The 24,863-nt window shown below is 38.4% G+C and overlaps 1 protein-coding gene across 1 annotated transcript; it reads left to right on the top strand.

The window, feature by feature from the left end:
• The first annotated feature begins 8,688 nt into the window (after positions 1-8,688).
• LOC108719615 (malate synthase, glyoxysomal) lies at positions 8,689-24,173 on the top strand. The gene is made up of 15 exons (XM_041589870.1): positions 8,689-8,761; positions 9,093-9,221; positions 10,936-11,154; positions 13,013-13,103; positions 13,827-13,903; positions 14,409-14,519; positions 15,187-15,246; positions 16,162-16,318; positions 16,870-17,068; positions 18,038-18,116; positions 18,483-18,572; positions 18,957-19,029; positions 19,762-19,829; positions 21,615-21,742; positions 24,050-24,173. The coding sequence occupies exons 2-15, from the start codon at positions 9,096-9,098 to the stop codon at positions 24,171-24,173; spliced, it is 1,602 nt and encodes a 533-aa protein (XP_041445804.1). The 5' UTR covers positions 8,689-8,761; positions 9,093-9,095.
• Positions 24,174-24,863: the final 690 nt, after the last annotated feature.

Here is a 24,863-nt window from a genome sequence, read left to right on the forward strand (position 1 = left end):
AGCCGAAGCCGAACTCCCGAAGCAGCAAAAAGACCCAAAGCTACGAAAATAGCCGAAGTCCCGTAGCGCGAAAAGACCCAAAGTCACGAAAAGAGGCGAAGTTGAAGTCCTGAAGCCATGAGTTCAATTCTACTGACCACCAATTTGTGTTTTTTTTTAATCCCCTGGCCAACAATGTATTATTTTAATTCTATTCTATAGGCCCCTGCCACCAAAGTTTTTTTTTAAAATATTTTTTGGGGCCGCTATTTTTTTTAACTTGTAAGGGGGCCCCTGCCACCAATGTTTTTTAAAAAAAAAATTTTTTTTTTAACTTGTAAGGAGGGACCTGGAGCCAATGTTTTTTTTAAAATACTTTTATGGGGGGCCCTGGTGCCAATGTTTTTTTTTTTAAACTTATAAAGGGGCCCTAGCTTTTTATAACTTGTGTGTGGGGGGGGGGTTACTTTTTTAGCGCTGATGTCTGTGTGGTCTTTTAACTGTGATGTGGAGTGGGTGGAATCTGGGGTGGGGCTCGGGTACAAGTGTGGGCGGGGCCAAGGGGCCCCCAAAAACTTTGTTGTATGAGGCCCTGTGATTTCTAATGGCGGCCTTGTTCCCATCTATAATATGTATTACACAGTAGATGAGGCTGAATAAAGACACACATTCATCAAGGTCTACCTTTTTGTGTAACTGCTGATCCAGAGGGGGCCCTGACAAAAATAATGGGCTAATTTGTGGACCAAATAAAATGGGATGGTATTGTCTTAAAATAGGGACATGAGGAGCTGGTGGGGAGGGGCATTCTATATGCATAAGTAAGCATTTGTTTCTAATTGGAACCATATTAAAACCATCGTTTCTGAATGAAAAGGGTTCTTATCAAATAAGGTGTCAATATGCTGCTGTTTTTTACCTCTTTATTGTGTTTATTTGGGGGTCTTACATCTTTATGTTAACTCTAACCTTCCCAAATCTCTATTTTATATTACAGGAACATCAAAGATGGGCATGAGTGCAAGTAGCAGGCTTTACTACCAGTGGCGCTATGAAAAGGTAAAGGTGCTCACAGCTAATTTCCTCATTTTATTTTCTGACTGCTGAGAAAGGTATCCAAGGGGTTAAAGGAGGGGCTAACCCAATGCTAAACATGGCATATCTTGTGTGTAAATACAATGAAACAGAAATATGAGAGGGTTTAGCATAGTGTGTGCCCTGACCTCAATGTTTTCTTGCTTCTTACATTTTTCTAGCCCTTACCGTGGATCTCGCCTGATCTGGGCATCTTTGAGATCAGGGATTTTGAAGATCCACTCGCTGGCCCTTATCTCGAGTGCATCAGGGACAAGATCACCTATGACATCAGGACTGCACTCTACGATCTGTGGATGGCAAAGGACTGTGTGGAGATCACAAAATGGTGGAAATTAAATCTTAGGAACGAGTTCTGGCAGGACTACAGATACATCAAGGCCCACCTGAAACACCTCTACAAAGACCTAGAGAAGATCAACAAGGCCATACTGATTAAGAACAATGAGAGATATTCAGGTGCAGTATATAACCCATCCTTTTCTTCCCCACATTTGGTCAATCATTTAATTTTGCTTAATCACTTGATTAGTGCTTAATGTGCTCCTAAATATTTCAGGTGTGGGATCCATTATCTGGAAACCCATTATCCAAGAAGCTCCGAATTCCATCTCCCATAGACTTCATTTTATTCAACTAATCCAATTTTTTATAAATAATTTCCTTTTTCTCTGTAATAATAAAACAGTTTCATGTACTTGATTCAAACTAAAATATAGTTATTGGAAGCAAAACCATCCTATTGGGTTTATTTAATATTTACATTATTTTCTAGTAGACTTGAGATATGAAGATCCAAATTACAACTATCCAGAAAACCCCAGGTCCCAAGCATTCTGGATAACAGGTCCCATACCCGTATAAGGATTTTTACACGGATATCACTTGCTAAAGTAAAAAAATACATAGTCTGAGTTATCTTGTTTGGTTTTACAGATGGTCCTCGGAACAACTCGCAAACGGCACCTGATACCAGCACCACCAGCAGTTTCCTCGGTACCAAATACCGATGCACCTCAGTCTAGGCATCACATCCTCAGGAAACAGCAGTAAGTATGGGGCATCTCAATTCCACCAGTGATGCCCCCTTTCATCCACTGCTTTTTCACCAGCAGTGCTTTCAGCCACTGTAGTTCCACCAGTGGTTCCTCCCCTTTATCCAAAATATGGTGTTATACACAGGAACTCCTTTAAGCCACTTGGTAGACCCTGCATTCCTTTTCATTCCATCCCTCACACTGCAAATGTCGGGGTCTGCAGGCTGCCCGGGTCCAATGGAATGGAAAGGAATGCAGCATTCATTGTGTGGCTTAAATGTGCCCATGTTTATGCTGCCATATTCCTTTCTCTTTCTCATCCTTTCACCGCAGTCCCTTACCTTACCACAGGAGCGCCCATATTTTACTAATGCGGGGCCTACTTTTACTGATGTTGGCCCATTGTGATCTACATCCATAATAGGATTGTTAGCATTCTGTTCCATGTAAAATATTACTCAAATATAATATATTGATTTATGAGAGTATTTATATTGCTATACTGTACTTAACAAACAACTATTTTTATGTAACCTTAAAGTAATAAATATCTGAATGAAAAGCATGAAATAGGAGGGGGATTTAGACAAGCTGTTTGTTGACAGAGTCTTGAGATCTACTGATCCCCAGCTAAAGGTCTACTGGTAGATCCCAATCTACCTTTTGGGCACCCCTGCATTACCATATTCCCCCCCTCTGCTTCCCTTGATTCAATGTGGCGCATTGATCGTGGGAGCAAATCCGATCGCCTTTAAGGGGTCAGGAAGGAATTTTTCCCTCTAGGAAATTCGCTTTTTTAGAGGTTTTTTGCCTTCCTTGCGATTAAAAAGCGCAGTTTATCTAATTATTAATAAAGCTGTGGATTACACAGATTAACCACAAAGTCCTTGTGTGTATCTTTATTGTGGGTATTGGGCTAGGGATTTGACAGGGATAACATATAGAGGGGGAGGGAGAGAAGTTAGAATAAGGCTCTTATAGAGCAGGAAATGGTCGCATTGGTTATGTTTCTCTTTGGTTCCTAAACCGAAGCAACTAATAACTGCTGTGTTAGTTCTACTATCCTCCATAGGACTTATAGGAACCTATGTAATACTGAGAGCCAATAAACATCCTTCCCAGATCTCACCCTAACTGGCCTTTGGACAACTCTTCCCTTTGGGCCTTTGGAAAAGGGCCAGCCCCACAGTTTAAAAAGGCCCTGATAGTCTGTGTTGGTTTAAGGAAGTCATGGAAATGTAATATTTAGAGAGAAAACCAGTTACATGCAGATCTGCAACCAAATTCTGTTTTAGAATCATCATCTCATGGTCTTTACCTTAGTTGTCTAAAATTCCCTGGAATTAGGAAGGAATGTACTAATTTAGCCTCTTCAGTAGATGATAACAAAGGCAAGTTATACTGGGTTGCAGCTTGATTAGGTGGGATATTTATATAGACTTGACACTGCCCAGCCTTTATAACACACATTTATTAGTGTAAGAAGGTATAATGTATAGAGGTTTTATGAAACAGAATCAGACTCCTGGAATGAACACAGGGTTGAACATAGCTAGCTGTACTGTATGGAGGAAGGTTATACAAGCTAAAAGTGCATTACACAATTCCCTCTGTAAAAAGCTGATAAAGCAACAGGGTAATACTGAGACGGTGGATGGTTAAATGACAGCAAGACCAGCAGTTTAGACATACAGTATGAATGAGGGTATTATAGATAAAGGGATCATGCAGGCAATTGGTTGGCGGAAGTGATGTCATGCGCACAGTGTAGGGGGCGTGTTTAGGTCAGGTGCTTAGGGTGGCATCAGACTTAAATACAGCCCTAGGAGAGAAACAAATTGTCTGAAATTAAATGTTAGTACCTTAAAATATTCAATATCATGAAATCTTTACGAGTAGTAAAGGGAACCAACAGCACTGCTTGTTTTATTTATTTCAGAACATGGAACAGTACATTATCTCTGATCTCTGTTTGCAAGTGATATCTATTGTTAATGTGGCTACACTTTTATACAAGTTAAGCCTATTGTGTATATGTCAGAGCACTGGAATGAGATACCTACTTGGATTCTTTCTGGCACATCTAGATAAGAACACCAAAAGGGATTCTATACACTTACATATTACAGTTCTGGTAAGCCCAGAGGAATGCCCAAGATGACAGTTTTATGGTATTTCTCCACCAAAATGCACCATTTCAGGGGCCCCTAACTACTCAAAAGTGCTGCACATAATACTTCATGTTTTTAACTCAACACAATACCTTTTAAAAAAAAAAAGAAATATACTAATTTTTGAGATACTATCTAGGTGTTTTTTATTGTGCAGCATAATGGGATGTCTAAGCAGTTACTGAATGAAGCAACATTGCAGTGAGTTGGGACAAAGTGTATCATTTACATTATATAATGCTGCTAAACATTTGGCATATCTCATGGTCATTCTTTATTTCTATGAGAACAAAAAGACTAGATGGAATAATAGATGATAGTATTATATCATGTAAAGAAAAGAGACGAGGAGAATAGAGGTTGAGCGAGGAGAGGAAGACTAATAGTACTGAGAGTGGGCCCCTGGTCTAATGTTTTTGGGTGGGCCCCTGGTGTCCCAGTCTGACACTGATGATCGTGTGGCGGGGCAAGTGCCTTCTCCCTCATGGTCCCGGGCTGTGCCATTACAGATGCACATGGGCAAGTACAAGTCCAGGGGGGGGCAGTGCCCACTTTGCCCCTATATATGGACCCCCATGATTGTAGAGTAACTTATTTGTAATTTTTTAAGTGTAAACAGTGTAATTTAGAAATAAAAACTGCATCAAAGAAATCATGACAGATTCCCTTTAAGAAACCACCTTTGGCTCTGGATAAAATGATTTGGGCTGAGCCCCTTTGTTTGATTGTTGCTATACATTATGGGATATACTTATAAATCTGTGTAAAAAAAACTGCATTCAAATTTATAAAAACATCACTAATGCCTCAGTAAACAATATAAAGTCAAACATATTTGTAAATCAGTGTGCTGACTTTATACGTGTGTGTGTGTATGTCTAGTATAAGATGCTGGGGTAAAAAGAGGCGCTAGCTTGCAAGAAGGAAAGACAGCATGTAAAAAGCTTTTGAATGAAACACTTTTCCACAACATTTTATAGCAGAATTTGAAGGGGTCAAGCCAGGTATGAGGTGATGTCAAATAATTTCCTAGTTCTAGGCATCAGTGTGGCATAAAAATACACAACATTTTAAATATTCAAATTAGTTTTTAACATTACATGATTTCTGCAATGCATGAAAGGACAACAACAGAGCTTTGTAATGCACCTTTAATTTGTTACCACTTTTGACACATATTTCGGTATAAACACCTGTATAAATATACCTTGGTGTCTAGCACGCTAGCAAAAATGAAGCCACGTATTTCTTATATTCTGTGTTTGTGGAAATGTATATATGTCTGTGAAGTGAAGTGTGTGATCTACTTTTGCTGATTAAAGCTGTGGTGCTGCATGGTTTGAGAGATTATTTTACATTATTGCTAGTACAAGGTATTTAAGAGCACAGAGAAAGACTCAGATACAGACAGACTGCAGAGGATAGCACAGACAGACAAAGTGCAGGAAGAACACCTCTATCCCTGTGATGTTTTCTGCTCACATATACAGCTCAATATGTATCTTTGAGGAACCTACTGGTTACTATCTCCCATTTACAAATTCTCTCTGAAAAAACTCAATTTGTCAACCCTATATAATGAATCTTTTCTCTGACCCCTTTGCAGAGTTTTAAATTAGTCCTTTCCAATATATTTTGCTGCTGGTGATAAATAAAAAACAGAACATGTATAAGGTAGAGATGAGTTAATGCTCTGTACTTCAGAAAGAGCCCACTCACACAGGTCAGGGTCCACTGTAAAAGATCCAATGGTTCATTCTGACAATAGCTATTATATCCACAAGATGAGGACACCCATTATTTAGGAAAGCAGCTGCCGATACAATATGCTTACCATAGACCAATAAAAAAGAATGTCATGATTTTGTCTCCTCCACTTCTATGGGACAATTCTGATGAATAACATAAGCCTGAGTCAGAAAATGTAAATGACCTGCCTAACTTACCCATTTCTCCAGTCGGTTTTATCTATCAAGGAACCAAGAAGGGCCTAAAGCCTCTGTCAAATTGAATGTACATTTGCTCAAAGCGCTTTTCTGTGTACATTTTCAGTGTACATTTATTTTTAAGCAAAAAGCGCAGCTAAAAGAATTTGGAAAATGCTCCTGCCGTAAGCAAAGTTATAAATAGCAACTTTTAAATAAACAAGGCTTTTTTTCTCATTAAATGTTTTCAGAAGCCTTAAGTGATAGTACTGCACGTTAAAGAATTACCCCTTAACCAGAAAACCCAGGTTCAAAGGATTTAGCATAATAAATAGCATAATAAATTCCACAACTTTTCTTTATTTAAATTATTTCTCTTAGGAAAAATTATTGTGTTTGATTTATTTACTTTATACTTGCTGGTAAATAAATTATAGTCAATGACAACTGAGGGTAAGAAGCTTCTCTGGGCTGGAGGTTCTTTTCATCTGCAGACGTCTCAATTCACCAGTATTTTTCGGGAGTCACCCTGATTTAAGCCCACTACATCCGGTCACCTGTAGTAACAGGTCCATCACCCACTGTCAGTAATTTGCCTGCTCCATTGAAATATATAGAATCATCACCTGAACTCCTCCGATATCGTCCGAAACAGTGGAGCAGGGAGCATGGCAAGGGGGTGCGGAAGGCAAAGACAATATGTGCCATATCTCTTTGGCTGCAGGTTGGCACCTCTGGCTACCAGTACAGCCTCAAAGCGCAGGGGAGAGAGTTATGGGTGTGTAGGGCAACTTTTTCCATTTAATCAGATTTAATTTCCCCATTGAGCAGGTGACCTGGTAGATTTTTGGTGGGGGACGGGGATAGATTTCCAGGTCCCCGCCGGACTGTGCCACCTGGGATAATTTCTGGAACTGGAGGTGGAAATTGAGGTACAGGTTTAAAGTAGCATTTACATCAGAACAAATATGGAAGCTTAGCCAGATCAATCCTAACACAATAGCCAGACGGACATGCTGCAAGATCATGAAAGGATTTATGCTAATATCAAATGTGACATAGAATTGCTTAAAGCGGTGGCAAATGCAATTTATGGGTTTGAGTGTGAGGGAACTTATTATCTTTCAGTGTTAGAAGAAAACATTTACTGCCACATACAAGCAGGAAAATCCAGGGAGGCTGTTAATTATATGCCTTACCAGTCTCTGCAGTCTCTGCATAAGGCAAACAAGAATATTTTGCAGTAAAGTGATTTTTCTGTTATATATAAAAACTAGAGTGTGTTGTTTATAATGTGTAGCAATGTTATAGGCCACCAATATTATTAATATTGTTATTATTATTATGTGTGTGCATAGAGATTGTCACTGTAGAACCTCATCTGTTGCATACTAAGCTGCCACCATCAAGGTTGCCACTTGGCTGGTAGAAAGAGGCTTAAAAATATAAAAATGATAGGAAGGGACTTTTATTTTATTTTTTTACAAAAATACCAACCCTACCGATCATCATCACTTTGGAGATTGTGTCCTAAGGGAAGGTCATTGTATAAAATGGTGGATGTTACGGGCCTTCAGCTCCCTACTGACTATAATCCTGTAGCACATTAATCTACAGCAGTTCAAGGTTCTTTTAATTAAACAGGGAAATATACAGATATGTACCATACAAGATAAAATGTTTACAGACACTAGCATATATTGGTAGCAGCAAACACTGAAATTGGGATTAACCTCAATAGTAAATGTGCATGTGCCAAATTTTGGACACCAATCCACGTGTCCAGTGATAACTGTATGGTTTTTGCAAGGTACCTGACCCAAATTACCTTGTTAGGACTGCAGAGCTTTATAAAACTTTGTTATACAACAACCATAGGCTTCAACTTGAGTGAAAATGAAGTTAAATGATGCCTTCATAGCAGGGTTATAAAAGAAGGCTATAAAAATATTGCAAAAGGCTTCCAGCTTACTATTGTCCATAATGTTATCAAGAAATGTTAGTTAAAGGGGAACTATGTAAAACAAAAATAATTCAGAGAGAACTGCTCATATGCTGGCCAGTCAGAGAAACCCTGACTGCAAAGGCCACGTCGAAATAGCAATAGCGTTAGCCTTAAAATGACCATTAATAGTGTTACCAGTAATTGGTGCTCAGGTTCTCATGGGCCATCCGATTTAATAGATTATATATTCCCTTTAAAGGTAGCTGTTATCTACATGTTTTTGTATCTAACACCTGAGATACAAGTTATTACTGATTACTGCTGGAAAAATAGTTTATAGTCAAGCAGCCTAGTCATAAAATACCCAAATTTCTGAGCAGTTTAATATAAACATGGTCAGTCAAAGTCAGCTTCATATATTAAATACATGCTTACAAGCAATTATTAGTTACAATGCTTAAATGACTGCCAGGCAGAAAAAGTCAAAGTTCAAAGTCCGTGGACATTACTGTTAAAAATTGATAGACATATATTGCTTGAAAAGTTCAGTCATCCGCTTCTGAAGCAACTTTGAGAAAGTGAACAGCAGCTGCATCTACAGATAATAAAGTAAGTATTCATTAGATAATTGCTTTATAACCACTGCACGGCCAATATTAACAACACAAGATAATAAAAGGAATGCAATTAGAGGCTGCTTTATGAAGGGCTTTGGGAAGCTTAATATAAGCCATAGCAAAGTTACAGGAAGAATAGTTAATGAAATACTTTGAAGGCGATGGGGTAAACTAGACAAATCAGCAGAAAACATAATTGTTTTTAAGAGAAAAATCATATTAGCAAAGTGATAGGAATAGCAAAGTGGATCACACACGGCACACGCACATAAATAAATTATCATTGGGACACCGCTTTAATGACTACTGTAATTTATTTGCAGGTCATGGACAAAGTGGAACTGAGTGATCCTCCCTCGGGATTAGAGACTGAGTTTAATACCTTGCTCACACCAGGAGCCATTCATTTTCTTACAGAACTTAGCAGCGCTTTTAATGAAGATGTTGATAAGGTAACCCAACTTTTACCAATGTGATTTAGCCCTTAGCTATGATAAATTGATAAAAGATGATAAAAGTGAGGGTATGAATTGTATTGAAATCAAATCTGCAGTGGCTGAAGGGGGACGTAGAAGGTGGTATGAGAAACCAGGGTTGAGAACTGATCTGGGTTGATGATTAGCAGGTCCCCTACAGCTTCAGCCCAATTTCAGGCACAACCTTTACATACTCACAACAAAAATCACTAGTGTAGAACCCCAAGTGTCAACTTCCCACTGCTCCTACTTCTTGATTTTAATGGGGACCGTACAGCCTTTTAATCCTATTTATACAATACTTACACATGTTCATATACGTAAATCTACTATCACTGGTTCTTTCAAATTACTAAATTGCATAATAAGTGGGGAATAGTACATAGTAAGCCAAAAAATACACAATAGTGCATCATTTTTGTTATTTATGGAAATGCTTACACATGTTCATTTAAGACAAATCTCCAGAGCTCTCCCCCCACCCCAACAAAAAAAACTGCACCACCGGGATCCTGAAACTGTTCTGTTGCTATACCTGGTTCTAAAGAGTTGCACATTGAGGTTGGTGGGGACTTATCTTATGATTCTTCAGACCCTTTTCTGTGCAATCTCCCAAAGAAACATTCACAGCTGAAGTGATCCTAGAAATGATGACCTGAAGTGGCACACAATGATGCCTGCCAACCCTGCTGTGCTACTCTAGTTTTAAGAACCACGTACTGTAAAATAAAAGTGCTTGAAAATAAAATATCACAGAAAACTATATTTCAGTGTAGTTTGCAGGAAAAATTGAGAATTGATCAAAGGTGTGAATCATTTTAGCGTGGATATAAATTTTCAGTAAATCTGCTGTCAATGTTCTACTATATTCTAGGCCCCTGTGCATCTCTATTAAGTTGCAGCAAACTTTAATTTCTTAAATATACTTATAAAATGCTCAGCTTATTGAATTTATAGGTAGTTTTTGCTGCAAAGATACAGCTGGCTGAACTTCCCGGCCCAATTCACCAAGCAACATGAGAAGTATGGTTTCATACACTGTCCTCTATGGGCACGATCGGTAGTCACATAACTAATGTCTGCCAGGCCCCCTACAAAAGAATCTTTAGAGGGTCTAATGCACAATGATCCCTACCTTCCCCCCCTACTCCTTGTCTCTGCTGGCCAATTTTCCCTATCCCCTGGTGTATTTTGCCTGCCTGCATTCTCCTTCTCACAGGGCAGGTAGGAGAATGGCTGGGGAGAGAGAGAGGTTTTTTTACCGCTACAGTGGAAACAGACCCCACATTCTGGGCCTCCCTGCAACCATGCTGTCTGCTTCAGTAAGTCCACTGAATATAGGGTTGCCATCTGTGGAAAAAAATCCCAGCCTCCCCTTCTCTGCTATTTCCCTGTTAATATCATTGGCATAAAACAGTGATCCCCAACCAGTAGCTCTTGAGCAACATGTTGCTCTCCAACCCCTTGGATGTTGCTCTCACTGGCTTCAAAGCAGGTGCTTATTTTTGAATTAAAACAGAATAAAACCTACTCCTTGCTAACCGCACTGGTCCTTTAATCAGTGAATGAAAGCTAAGGTCCTGCCTTCAAAACCAATGCTGATCAATTCCAGTTGATACTCATAATAATTTGATTTCAGCAATGTCTTACTAGTGATGAAGAAATGCAAATAATAACAAAATAACTTCAGATTTTATGGCATCGAACTTCCCGGAAAGTCCAACTTGACCTCACTAACAGCTACCCTGATTTTGCATTGGTCAATGCACATATAAGAAATGATCCCAGTTGGAAAGTATCCCCTGTTCCGAGAAGGCTACAGAACAGACATGTGGATATTGGGGATACTGCCCCTTGCAAAACTGAACGTTTTCACAGAGCATTACTTTCATCTGCACAAGGCATTCAGGTAACACACTGATAAATAATCATTATAGTGACACCTCAATTTTACATACCTGTTTGTACATTTTTCCACATTTTACATTGTTTTTTGTAGTTCCTCCAATTTATAATTCATTTCAATGGGGGGCTTTTCCCTGATTTTGCATAATGTTTTGCTGAATTTTGCATAAAATATTGTCCTAATGTTCCCAAAAATGTCTGTTTGTTCTCTGTGACTGTTATTATTCGTGCAATTAAGAGGTTTAAAATTAGGGATGCACCGAATCCACTATTTTGGATCTGGCCGAACCCCCGAATCCTTCTCGAAAGATTCGGCCAAATACTGAACCGAATCCAAAACCTAATTTGCATAGGCAAATAAGGGGTGGGAATGGGAAATTTTTTTTACTTCCTTGTTTTGTGACAAAAAGTCATGCAATTTCCCTCCCGCCCCTAATTTGCATATGCAAATTAGGAATCAGATTTGGCTCAGCCAGGCAGAAGGATTTGGCCGAATCCAAATCCTGCTGAAAAAGGCCGAACCGAATCCTGGATTCGGTGCATCCCTATTTAAAATACTAGCAGATGCATTTTGTGCCATGCTTTTGTTTGTAAATAGTCAAGTCCAATTTGTCTGCACCTCATACAGTAAAGCACAAATCAGTTTTGGCTGTAGGCTGTGCATGTGACTGTCGAAGAAGTCTTGCACATGCCCCTCCCCCCATAGTGTAACATTAATGCTACAATGCTTAACCCTTGTTATTAAAGAAGAAGGAAAGTCTTCTTCCACTTGGGGGTGCCAAATGTTAGGCGATTGTATTTAATTACCTGAAACCCCGGACCGGTGCTTCTATCAGCAGAAAAATGTACTGGCCCGGGGTTCTTCCAGCGAGCACCATTGATCGATCCTCTTCCGGCTTCTTCTTTATTCAAATTTCCAGAGGCAGGCGCATGCACAGTAGAACGAAATAGCTGAATTTTTAGTTTAAATTCGGCTTTTCACTCTAATGCGGATGCGCAGCCACGAGAAGAAAGAAGAACCGGAAGAAGATCACTTTGTGGTGCTTGCTGGAAGAACCCCTGGCCTAACATTTGGCACCCCCAAGTGGAAGAAGACTTTTCTTCTCCTTTAACACTGTAAATATTACATTTAAAAGTAAAACTGGCTTCTGTTCTTATATCCTTTGAATACTTTAAGACATTTCCCTGATTTTACATTATTTTTCCTGGGTCCCCTAAAAAATTTAAAATCCGGGTTCTACTGTATATTTATTTGAAAGGCATATTGTTGTATCAATTCAACAAGTATGTTTCATGAATACCGTAAATTATTCAATGAAATAAAGATAACAGTAAAGTGTTCTTGTTATCTCTTGGGGAGAATTTAGTGCTGAATAGCTATCCAGAGATTTTAATGGGCCCCCTATGTATAATAGATAGTGACCGTATCCCCTCTTACACCCATCTTCTGAAATGGATATCCAATCATCAGATCATGTATTTGCTTAACCTAATCACCTGTGTAGAGTTGTCGGGGGACCTGTTTGCGCTATATGTGTTATATGTTTTGGGGTTAAATAAACTTTTGCAGCGCTTCAATTTTTTCAGTGTGCCACTGAAAGATTACTTTTCAGAGGATGGGAAGAGGGCATCCTAAGCACAATGACAGAGCACTTTATCACCAGAATATTCTTGGTCCACCGAGATCCAAGACTACCCGAGATTGTATCATGTAAAGTGTTTTACATTGCAAATGAATGTGGAGGGACAGGTATTTTTGGGCAATAAATTGCCCTGTTTGTCATTGCCCTAATTGTAAACTCCGTTAATTTTGTCTTGTACATATCCCTTCTATAATGTTCCACCACTTTTATCACTTTTAGGTGGACTTTGATGATGGCAATTGTCCAACATTCTTTAATCAAATCAAAGGCATCTTTAACATTTACCAGGTTGTTCACAATAAAGTTTCAGGTAAGATGTCTGCAAACAAAAACTGATTCAAATATTTAAGAAAAAGGGGAAAGACAGTTAGAGAGAAAGACCGTGCATATTGATTAATATATTAGTATTAGAAAAATAGAATTTGTTGCGTGAATGGACATGTAGATGAGTTATGGTTTTAACCTAAATTATATGATCATACAGAAGGGTTGTTCTTAATGATATAAAGATATGTTCAGTGGATATTACTAGTTATTAGGGAAAAATCACAGATTTCCCTCCCGCCCCTAATTTGCATATGCAAATTCGGATTCGGACGAATCCGAATCCTGCTGAAAAAGGCAAAATCCTGCCCGAATCCTGAACCAAATCCTGGATTCTGTACATCCCTATTAGTTATAGAGTCAGTATTTGTTTCGTCTTTAGTGTTCTGTATTAAAAATTGTCAAAGAACTTATTCACCAGATGTATGCACTGCTTCCATATGTCCAAAGTATCAGGCTTATCCTGTACTGTTTTACTGTCCTGATCAATTAGCACCAACAGCCACAGCATCCACCTGTCAGTGCTCACATAGTTGGATTTTGGAATGATAATGTGCATTTCTGGGCTGAAATACAGCCAGTGTGAGTGTAGACATGTAGATATCATGTCTTTAAATACTTACTAAACAGAAGTTGCAATGCAGAAATCAACACATATTGCATGATTTTCTCTAGGAATGCTAACATCAAGTTGTTGTGATTTGTATAGGTATACCCCCAATATTTAAAGTCCCTGTGTTAATGCTTAGACCGAGAGCATGGAACATGGTGGAACACAACATGATGGTATGTTGCAGGAATCTTTATGCTCTAAAGTAGAGGGAATCCAGGGAAGGAAAACCAGATTTAATTCTAAAATGTGCATGTTCATGAAATAACCTAGAGGCAAAAAGCTCACCCACAGGGTTGTAAAGCAGAGCCAGTGTGTTTGTTCATCAGATTTCACTTTTATTGGGTCTCCTCATTTGAATTGCTTTTTATGTTGTTCTAAAAAGAGAGAATTCCTTCATCCCTTCCAATAATACATACTCCCCCATGCCAAATAACAAGTGGAGCAGATCTTTTTTATGGCTGTAATTCATCAGTAACGTGTAGCCCTATTTAACCATTTGGTTATGAAGAGGCAATCAGTTGAAATTGTTCTAACTTCAATAACCAACATATACCCTTTATTTGCTTTCCCTATTCTTGAATGTTAGTCCATATAAACTACTTTTCTACAGTTTTTCATGTCACATTATGCTATTATTTAGCCATAACTACGTTTGCTCTTTTTGGTTCCTATTTACAGATACATGGCAGAGAAGTTCCAGGGCCCCTCTTTGATTACGGTTTGCTGATGTATCATACTGGAAGAACGCTTTATGAAAGTGAGAGTGGCCCATTTTTCTACTTGTCAAAGGTAGTGTTTCTTTTTAAATCATTAGGTCAGTGGTGCATCCAAAAGGCTAAGTGCACACTGGGAACCTTTTTAAAAGAATCACAAATTGTATTTATCACATGTTAAAACATGGGTCAATGTTTCAGTCCTTTCCTAAGACCTTTATCAAGACCACCCACCGCCTAGACATGGTGGGTTGGATTTATCACCTACACAATAGAAATATGTTAAAATGAATCCATAAAGACAGAGAAAAAAAAAATAATGAACGGACAGACCCACCAGTTTAAGTGAGTGGAAATCTGTTTGCATGCAGGATTCAGGGGTCCCCAACCTTTTTTTTTACACGTGACCCACATTCAAATCTAAAAAGATGAGGGGAACAACACAAGCATAATAAAAGTTCCTGGGGATGTCAAATAAGGGCTGTGATTGGCTATATGGTTGCCCTTATGTGAACTGGAAGGCTCCGTTTAATCAAACCAGGAATTAAAAAACAAGAACCTACTTTTGAGGCCACCTGGAGCAACATCCAAGGGATTGGTGAGCAACATGTTGGCCACGAGCCACTGGTAGGGGATCACTTATCTAAGCTCTTGCTACAGAAACTTATAATAACAATCTAAGACAGCATATGGATGATTGAATCTTTGCTTCTGAAGTAACATGCTCTTTTAATTTTCAATAGGTGGAAAGCTCTCTAGAGGCCAAGCTTTGGAATGATATCTTTGTTTGGACAGAGAAAAAAGTGAGTCTACTGAACTGAACAAACAAATGCTTTAAGAGTAATGCTTGAAACTATACCTGGGGCAGAACTATCAACATCTAAACATGTGTTTTTAATGCTATTCAAGGCTTTTGCCACAAAAACCACAGATTTGAGTTTCCGAAACTGCTATATTTATTGTACAAAACTTCAAAACTCAATAGGAGTTGTATTTCCAGATTTGAGTTTTTGACAACAGTGTAAACATTAAGCAGATTCATTGAATTTGCAAGTTTTTATTTGTCATCGAAAAAGTTGAATGTGGACTTAAAATCTTAAAAACCTTGGATCTCAAAAACTTTTTTGCTTAAAAACTTGTAAAATCCTCAAATGCATTGTAATCACATTCTACTCATTATTTTCTACCAACCTTCGAAAAAAACAAACCCCTCATAAAACTCGTATTGAAAAACTTGAATTTTGCTGGGACAACTCCCATTGACTTCATCACAAACTCACAAGCTCTTACACGCACATACTGTAAATATTAGATGCTCTCCTGTATAGTGATGGACCATCAGAATGGCACAAAAGGAAGATCATTTTGATTTTAATGTTCCCAAATCTATGAACATTACCAGAAAGTTACACCAGAGAGTTCTTAGTGAAGAGAAACTCCAGTTTACAAAACATGCTTTTTAGAAAGAATAAAATCCTAATGAATTCAGATTATTTATTTGTCTCTTACTTTCCAGGGTGTGCTCTTGTCTTGTACATTATGCTACACAACTTTATTAGGGGGTGAATGCAAACACCTGATTGTTGCTATTGGTAACTAAACCTGGGAAAATATTGCACCTTTTCTCACATTGCCCATGTAATGTTACATTACCCATGTTGACAAAACAAAACAAATGATAAAAATATGAATTTTCTCGTTTATCACTCTCTACACAGTTGAATTTACCAATTGGAAGTATTAAAGCTACAGTTCTAATAGAGAGTGTGCTGGCTTCATTCGAAATGGAAGAAATCCTGTATGAGCTAAAAGAGCATTCTGCTGGCCTGAACAGTGGGATCTGGGATTACTCAGCCTCTTTTGTCAATAAATTTGGTGAGAAAATCAGCCATGATAAACCAAATATTTTGCCTGAGCATAGCTTATACTATCATTGTAATACCAATTTGTTCTTATTTGTTATAATACCATAACAAGGTGGTCATTCGTGTGTTTGGCCTCTCGTACAGTTCAGCACATGGGCCCCCTTTAGTCTTAATGATCTTGGTATTTTAGTGCAAAGTACAGATGCTCCTTCCCTTTCTGTCCAACTGTATGTGATATATGCCCTTTCTTATTCTGGATATTCCTTTACCTGGAACACCCAGAAAATGAAAGTGTCCAAAATGTATCTGAATTTCATTCTAGCAGAATTTCTATAAAGCATGTTATTTGTATTTATTAATACCTGTAGCCTTGCTTGTAGGGCTTTTGGGAGTAGTAGTTTTTACATGTACAGGATAAAAGTGAATAGTATTTCAGGTTAGATTATTCACTTTATGAATAGTGGAATGTGATCAAAAAGAGTTAATTGCTATTTTTTCAGGAGACAATATTGTAAATAGTAATCCTAAAAGTGCTCATGCTCAGAAATCAATATCTTTCAGGACACAGACAGGAGTTTTTACTGCCAGATCGAAGTAAGTATGTGAATATGGAGAAGCTTTTCCTTAAAAGTTACATGGATTTGTTGGTGCAGACTTGTCATCGCAGAGGAGCTTTGGCTACAGGAGGTATGGCTGCACTTTTACTGCCAGAAAACCAAGCAAGCCAAGAGTACCGGAATGTCATTGAAGCCGTCAAACGGTAAAATATATATATTAAAAGCAAGTGTTCTGTTGGGCATAAAACAATGCTGGTAATTTCCATATCTGTGTAGGTAAGCAGATACACGTGCATGGTTAGGATTGGGAACTGAACTGTTAAGGGATGTAAATGTTAGGGATGCACCGAATCCAGTATTCTGCCTTTTTCAGCAGGATTCTAATTCAGCCCAATTCTAATTCAGCCGGATTCTAATTCAGCCACATCCTTGTGCCTGGGAGAACCAAATCTGAATCATAATTTGCATATGCAAATTAGGGGCAGGAAGGGAAATCATGTGACTGTTAGCAGAAAATTGCACTGGCCCAGGGGAATTGCAGCCGAGCAATCCTCTTCCTCCCTTCTCATTTCCTTCACATCCAGTGTCGGACTGGGATACCAGGGGCCCACCAGAAAACCTTAGGTTGAGGGCCCACTTTCCAAACTTTTAAACCTCCTCTCCTCACTCAACCTCTTTATTTTCCTAGTCTCTTTTCTCTACATACTATACTCTATTCTTCCATTATTAAGCCTCTTTATTCCCATAAAGAAATAGAGAATGACCATGAAATAGGCCAAAAGGTTAGAAGCAGGAGGGCCCACTGACCCCTTGGCCCACCGGGACACTGTCCACATCCCACAGCCGACACATGCACAATAGAGTGATAAAGTTGGCTTTTTTGTTGAAGTCCAGTTTTTAGCTCTACTGAGCATGCCCACATGAAGAAAGAAGGGAGGAAGATGATCACTCTCTTGCAAGTACCCTGGGCAATTTTTAGCTAAAATTAACAATCCTTGGGGGGTGCCCTAACATTTGGCTCGCTCCATCAATTGGACTTTTCCTTCACCTTGAAGACTAGATATGCTGGCAGAGATTCCACATTTGTTAAAAAAAAGGAAAAAAGTAGGTTTAAAAGGCTGTGCTGTATTAAAGGCATATTGGTGTGCTTCACGTGTCTATGTCACTTTTAGATCTAAGCTGTTTGAAATCAATGCAGGAGTCGATGGATTCATGGTATATGATATTGACCTCGTAGCACCAATGCAAAAGGTACAAACAGTCAATGTATGCAATAATGTGTTATTTACCCAACCTTACCTACAGATCTAGCTCCAGATTTGCAGAGTTTAGTGCACCAGGGTTTCAGAGGTTTCCAGAATCACCAGGATGGGTAGATTATATAAGACAATTGCTGATAGAGTTTCTATAACTGATCTGTTTTTATTTTCTTAATACAATGGGGTATAAAAAATGCAAAAATAGATATTCATTTAAATCAATAATTCATATAGAAGCAAATAGTAAAACCACTGTGCAGCAGAGACTGCATCACAGTAGATATTACTTGCTGGTACAATCTGCTTGAGAGAAATTACATCTCTATGCCAATATATAAGACATAATTGTTCTTTTTAGCTTTTCCAGGCACACACAACAGGCCCCAACCAGTTACATGTCATTCCAGATGTTGGCGTGTCACAGTCTGACTTGCTCACAATGCCTGCAGTATGTATAATGCTTTCTACATTTCTCCTTATTCACCTGAGCTACTAATAGAGCATAGATATTAGTTTACATTTGAAGTCATAGAAACAAAGGAAACCTATATAGATCCTGTGGGGTTCAGACATTCCCTAGGTATTTAGATCACATGCATCTTTTTGGTTTGATCTGAACTTGCTTTAGCCATTAGGTAAGAAGTCAGTTCAATTCATTTGTGATGCAGACCATTTTGATCAAAAACTATCATTTTCTCTGTTGCACCAAAGTAATATATAACCCCCAAAGTATACATTTTTTTAAAAAAAAATTAATGAATAGTGGTCAAGAAACAAAACATAGTCTAATCTACTTTAGATACTAAACCAGCTTTCCTTTTTTTTTTATTAGGGAGGTGTCACACTTTATGGCCTGAAGTATAATATTGCTGTTGGGATTCAATTCATTGATTCCTGGTTCAAAGGTAGGATAAAATGAGATGAAATTAGAAACCAGAGGTGCCAGAATGTTGTAAAAAAAACCTGACAGTTTTTTTTAAAATTCAGTGTGGGGTATAAAGACTTAAGGTAACATGTATATCTGCAAGTGCAGTCCCCAACATTGTCCCCACAATCAGTTGCATGTAACACCACTTTCACCACTTTACATTCCCTCCTTGCACTTCCACATAGTTGCAATTGGTGCTGATCAGTACTTTCTGCCTTCCGTTCTAAAATGAGCGATTTGGCACCTATTGAATCCTGGGGGTGCCAAGTAAGTGTTGTTATTTGCTGTTTGATGTGGACCAGCAGGCTACAGGAGACTCTGTTTGGCAGCACAAGTGGTTTTTATGCAACCAAATGTTGCCTCCAAGCCTGGAATTCAAAAATAAGCTCCTGCTTTGATGCCTCTCGGAGCAACATCCATGTTGTTTTTCAGTGCTGCTGATTGGGAACCACTGGTCTGACACATTCTGACCCTTGCAGTTATTTTGCATGGCTCCATGCAGGACTGCAAATCAATGCATAGATTCAACTCTTTGTATTCTAACCAGTCGCATTTAATTACTGCAATGAGTGTGCATGAGGCTTAAACCACTTTCTGTAATAGACATTTGATTCTATTGTGCTTTTCAATATTTCTCACTGTGGCAGGCCAAGGCCCAAAAGGGGAATGCTATACATACATACATTTCTGTTGTTTGCACTGTGTTTAGGGGAAGGACATTTCTTCTACCGTGGGAAAGTGGAGGATTCGGCCACTGCAGAAATTTCACGATCTCAGGTACATTGAGATGCTTCCATTAGTCACAGACATAGAAAAACACATCAAAGGGTGAAAATAGAGTTTACAACAGTTCAGAAATTTCACTACACCCTTCACTTGTTGTGGACAGAGAATTTCATACTGAAGTAGGCCTACAGATTGCATCTATTTTGCTAAAGGCTTTGGGTTTTCCCACCCCAGGACTTCATATAACTTTTCTGCCTGTAGAAGGCACTTAGCAGCAGGTAGATAGAAGGCTTTGTAGAAGGTACACAGAAGGCTTAGTAGAAGGTAGACAGAAAGCTTAGTAGAAGATAGACAGAAGGCTTAGTAGAAGGTAGTCAGAAGGCTTAGTAGAAGGTAGGCAGAAGGCTTAGTAAAAGGTAGGCAGAAGGCTTAAAAGAAGGTAGGCAGAAGGCTTAGTAGAAGGTAGGCAGAAGGCTTAGTAGAAGGTAGGCAGAAGGCTTAGTAGAAGGAAGGCAGAGGGCTTAGTAGAAGCTAGACAAAAAGCTTAGTAGAAGGTAGACAGAAGGCTTAGTAGAACATAGGCAGAAGGCTTAGTAGAAGGTAGGCAGAAGGCTTAGTAGAACGTAGGCAGAAGGCTTAGCAGAAGGAAGGCTGAAGGCTTAGTAGAAGGTAGGCAGGTGGCTATCAGCTATGAGTATAAAAGCAAGGGCACACTAGGTGTATGTCCTGCTTCTCTCTGCTTAAGATTTTTGTCCTAAAAAATGCGAAAGCATGTTGTTTTCAGCTGCACTCCGCTGGCGTCTGATGAAGTGACTAGCACAATCAAGAAACATGTTAATCCGTGCTCTCCCCTTGTATCTACTGCATTTATGTTTTTAAATTGCCTAATAAAAGTCAAGTGTTATTAAGATATCTGCAGCGAGAGGCAAATCATTTCTACAAATCCGACGATCTACAAGTGCGATTCCCTACATCTGCTTCTCTCTGCCTGCCTCCAAAACTCTCACAACATGCTTGTATGCCCTTGCTCCTAAATGTAAAAGAAAAAAAAAGCTTTGTCCTTATGAACTGCAGTTAGAACAGGACACTGCTGTCAGATAAATAGGCATTTACACTTGTCTATGTAGCATTTAATAGATCTGTCTTTTTTACTGTAGTTTATACCAACTGTAGTTTATACCAACCTTTATGCTGCTCCAAATGTCCAGCTCTAAGTGACTTGCAGTTTTGAATAATCTGGTTTGCCGTGAAACCTTTCTATTACAGGTATGGGACCTGTTATCCAGAATGCTCGGGACCTGGGGTTTTCCGGATAATGGATCTTTCCGTAATTTGGGTCTTCATGCCTTAAGTCTACTAGAAATTCATTTAAACATTAAATAAATCCAATAGGCTGGTTTGGCTTCCAATAAGGATTAATTATATCTTAGTTGGGATCAAGTACAAGCTACTGTTTTATTATTACAGAGAAAAAGGAATCATTTTTAAAAATTTGGATTATTTGGATAAAATGGGTCTATGGGAGACAGTCATTCCGTAATTCGGAGCTTTCTGGATATCGGGTTTCCGGATAAGGGATCCTATACCTGTATCTTGTGCTGTACTTGAATACAAATAATGAGCACTCGCACAATTTCATTCATTATCATACAAACATATTTGTATTGATATTAGGCTTCTAATCACATGCAGTTAATAATAATTATGAATAATTTGAAAGTGAAGGTGTTAAATGCTACCAATGAAATATCTCAGACAATGTACAATATTCAGCACATCCATATTGCATTGAGATACATAATGTTCATAGATTTGTTCTTAAATATGCCGCTGCAGGTCTGGCAATGGATCCGGCACCAAGTCAGGTTGGAGGAAGATAATCGCATTGTCACACGTAGCCTGGTGCAGATACTGGTGAAGGAAGCAGAGAGTGAACTGGCTACTGAGCTAGGCCTCTCTGACATGTAAGTAGTTTGCCTGAAATGTGCTTATTCCCATCTGCATTGAGATGACTGTGTGTATCTACAGTAGCTTTGTCCTGATGTCATCTGTTGAGGGTATGTGGGAAATATTAATCTTTGGCAACGTCCTGCACTGGAGTTGACATCTTTTCTAGATCAAAATATTAGTCTTGTTGGTTCTTCTAGCATCCTGCAGAAATACCCATGTCAGATAATGGGTCAGATTCAATTTGATAAGATAAACTTATCTTCTTATTCAATTCCAGATTTATCCATATACCTCAATTAAGTTTTCATGTAATCCAATGAGTTTTTCTCATTAGATTGAATCTAGCCCAATATATTAATAATGCACTTTTGCATTTTCTGAACAGGCATCCAGCAATTTATTTAAATTAATGTTTCAATTGAATGCCCTTACTGCAAAATACACATTGACTTGAGATAAAATCTCTTCCTTTATAATGTCAAGGGATGCATTCTCTGGAATGATCAATGGGTTATTAAAGAGCCAGAGTGTTTACCTACAGTCTCCTTATATATCCGTATACAGGTATGGGATCTATTATCCGGTATGCTTAGGAACTGGGGTTTTCAAGTTAACAGATCTTTCCATAATTTGGATATTCATACCTTAAGTCTACAAGAAAAATCATGTAACCATTAAATAAACCCAATAGGCTGGTTTTACTTCCAAAACTGATTAATTATATCTTAGTTGGGATCAAGTACAAGCTACTGTTTAATAATTACAGAGAAAAAGGAAATCATTTTTAAAAATGTGGATAAAATGTAGTCTATGGGAGACGGCCTTGCAATAATTTGGCGCTTTCTGGATAACGGGTTTCCAGATAACCGATCCCATATCTGTATATTGATTGTGCCCTCCCTTAAGAACCTCCAGAACCTCAACATTTATTAGTTTGTCAGTTTTTTGTTGATGTTTTGTAAAGAGAAAGAACTACACTCTCCTTTGAATTTAAAATTTTTTAATTCAAGACAATACCTTGCTGGTCTTTCCTGTTATTGACATTACTTGCTACAGCTATTTTTATTATCCACAAGTTCTCCTAGGCCCTTCTCCATCAAGGATCTTTTAGTCCAATTACAGGGTTATTTTAATCCAATTACAGCTATAAATAGCCTGCATATTTTATATCCTCCTCCTCTCGTTAATGTACACTGAATCTCATTTGCCACTAACATGCCCAATTTTACCCCGTGAGTATGATTTATCATTAATGAACTCTGCATAGTTTTAGTCACCAGCAAACACATTACATTGCTTTCAGTGTTCTCCTTCATATCATTCATATGCAGATTAAATAAAAATGGACCCAAAACAAAATCCTGACAATGAATCCTTGACCAACTATTCATTGTACATCAAACTTCATATCTCTATCCATGTACAAATAGCATCACATCACAGACCAACAGAGGAGAGCTCGACAAATGTCTTTGTGTCAAAAGCATGGCAAAAACCTCATGTTGAACATAATGCCTTTACATGTAACTAAAATACTACAGATGTCAGACTTACAGGTCTGTATTTGTCTGTCTGAAACCATACACTGGTTGGAATTAGGAATGCACAAAATTCAGGATTTGGTCTGGGATTTGGTTGCCTGTCAACTGATCATCATTCAGACCCTAAGGTGCAGATTTATGAAGGGTCGAAGTGAAAATTCGAATTAAAAAAATTAGAATTTCAAGCTATTTTTGTGTACTTCGACTATCGAATAGGCCAAAATTAGATTCAAATATCGAAATTTATCATGTAATGTCTTTAAAACTTCGACCATTCGCCATCTAAAACCTGCCGAATTTGGTGGAATTTGAAAAATCTAAGTTTTTTGGCGCAAATCCTTTGATTCGAATTTGAGCGAATGTGCTAAAACTTCGCTTCGAGTACAGCCTGTTCACCCGAAGTTAAAATGTAGATTTTTTTTTTTAATACATTCTGATTGGTCTTTTTTTATTCGAATTTAGAAGTTATGGGAGTTAAAAAAAAACTCCCATTACTTCGAAATTCGACCCTTGATAAATCTGCCCCTAATAGTCGCATTACTTAAATAAAATACTGGAAAACTGTTTTGTTATGTTAGACATACCCTCACTCCAGCCTTTATAGATTACATTTTTGGCTATGTTGAGAACATTTTTTAGGATGCTATTAGGATAAGTAAATCCATAATTAATTATAAAAGGACTGCTGTTTTTTTAACTCTTGACAAGTGGACCGCCAGCAAAAATGAATTACAAATATTACTGAGCTGCTCATGTATCTGCCATTTGTCCTATTTCTAGGGAGAAGCGGAGGCTTTGTGTTGCTGCAGAGATATTTCTTGAAATTGTCCTAAAAAGGGATTTTCCTGAATTCATCACTATGTATCTGAACTTGGATCATACATTTCTTGGCGGTACCATGTGAGCATGGAAATCTATTGCCTTTAATTAGTGTTATGGCTACAGTCAAATCCAGGGTATTGGAAAAAAACTATGGCTAATAAACCATTATGTTTATACTGTGTATACTTTTATTTCTTCACTGGTACTTTTATTAGCTTCATTGGTGCTTCCAATAACAAAGTTGAATTCATTTACATGGTACATAAGTATTCAACCCCTTTGGCAATGATCATAAAAATTGACTCACAATGTCACATTGTGATTTAAATTTTTTTTTTGGACATTGATCAACAGAAACTGACCACTGCAAGTGATTTAAAATGAATTACCATTCACTGATTGCTTAAGTAAACACCCAGTCAAGTCAGTATTTAGAAGATTGGATGGGTCTCTATCAGCTTTGCACATCTGGACACTGCCATTCCCCCATTACTCTTTGCAAAACTGCTGAAGGGAGGGAACAGACGTGTGCAAGTCTCTATTGGATTGAGAGCTGGACTGTGACTCGGCCATTCCAGGACATAAACACCGTTAATCGACTCTTCTGCTGGGCGACAATCTCCCCGAACTGCCTTCCGCCTGCTATAATGACAAAACACCAGCGCAATGGCACTTGCGGCGCTTCAATTTCTCGAAGTCGCCCAAAGTTGCCTCACGAGGAAACTTCGGGCAACTTTGGAAATTGAAACGCCGCGAGTGCATTGGCGCAGGC

The sequence above is a fragment of the Xenopus laevis genome, chromosome 1L (genome assembly GCF_017654675.1).
Source record: "Xenopus laevis strain J_2021 chromosome 1L, Xenopus_laevis_v10.1, whole genome shotgun sequence".
NCBI classification, from domain to species: Eukaryota; Metazoa; Chordata; class Amphibia; order Anura; family Pipidae; genus Xenopus; species Xenopus laevis.

Bases quoted from the DNA above. Each gene is read 5' to 3' on its own strand.
- LOC108719615 (XM_041589870.1), top strand. From the start codon at position 9,096: ATGGACAAAGTGGAACTGAGTGATCCTCCCTCGGGATTAGAGACTGAG. The intron at 11,155-13,012 runs GTAACACACTGA...TATCACTTTTAG, and splicing joins CATCTGCACAAGGCATTCAG to GTGGACTTTGATGATGGCAA. The intron at 18,573-18,956 runs GTATGTATAATG...TTTTTTTATTAG, and splicing joins ACTTGCTCACAATGCCTGCA to GGAGGTGTCACACTTTATGG.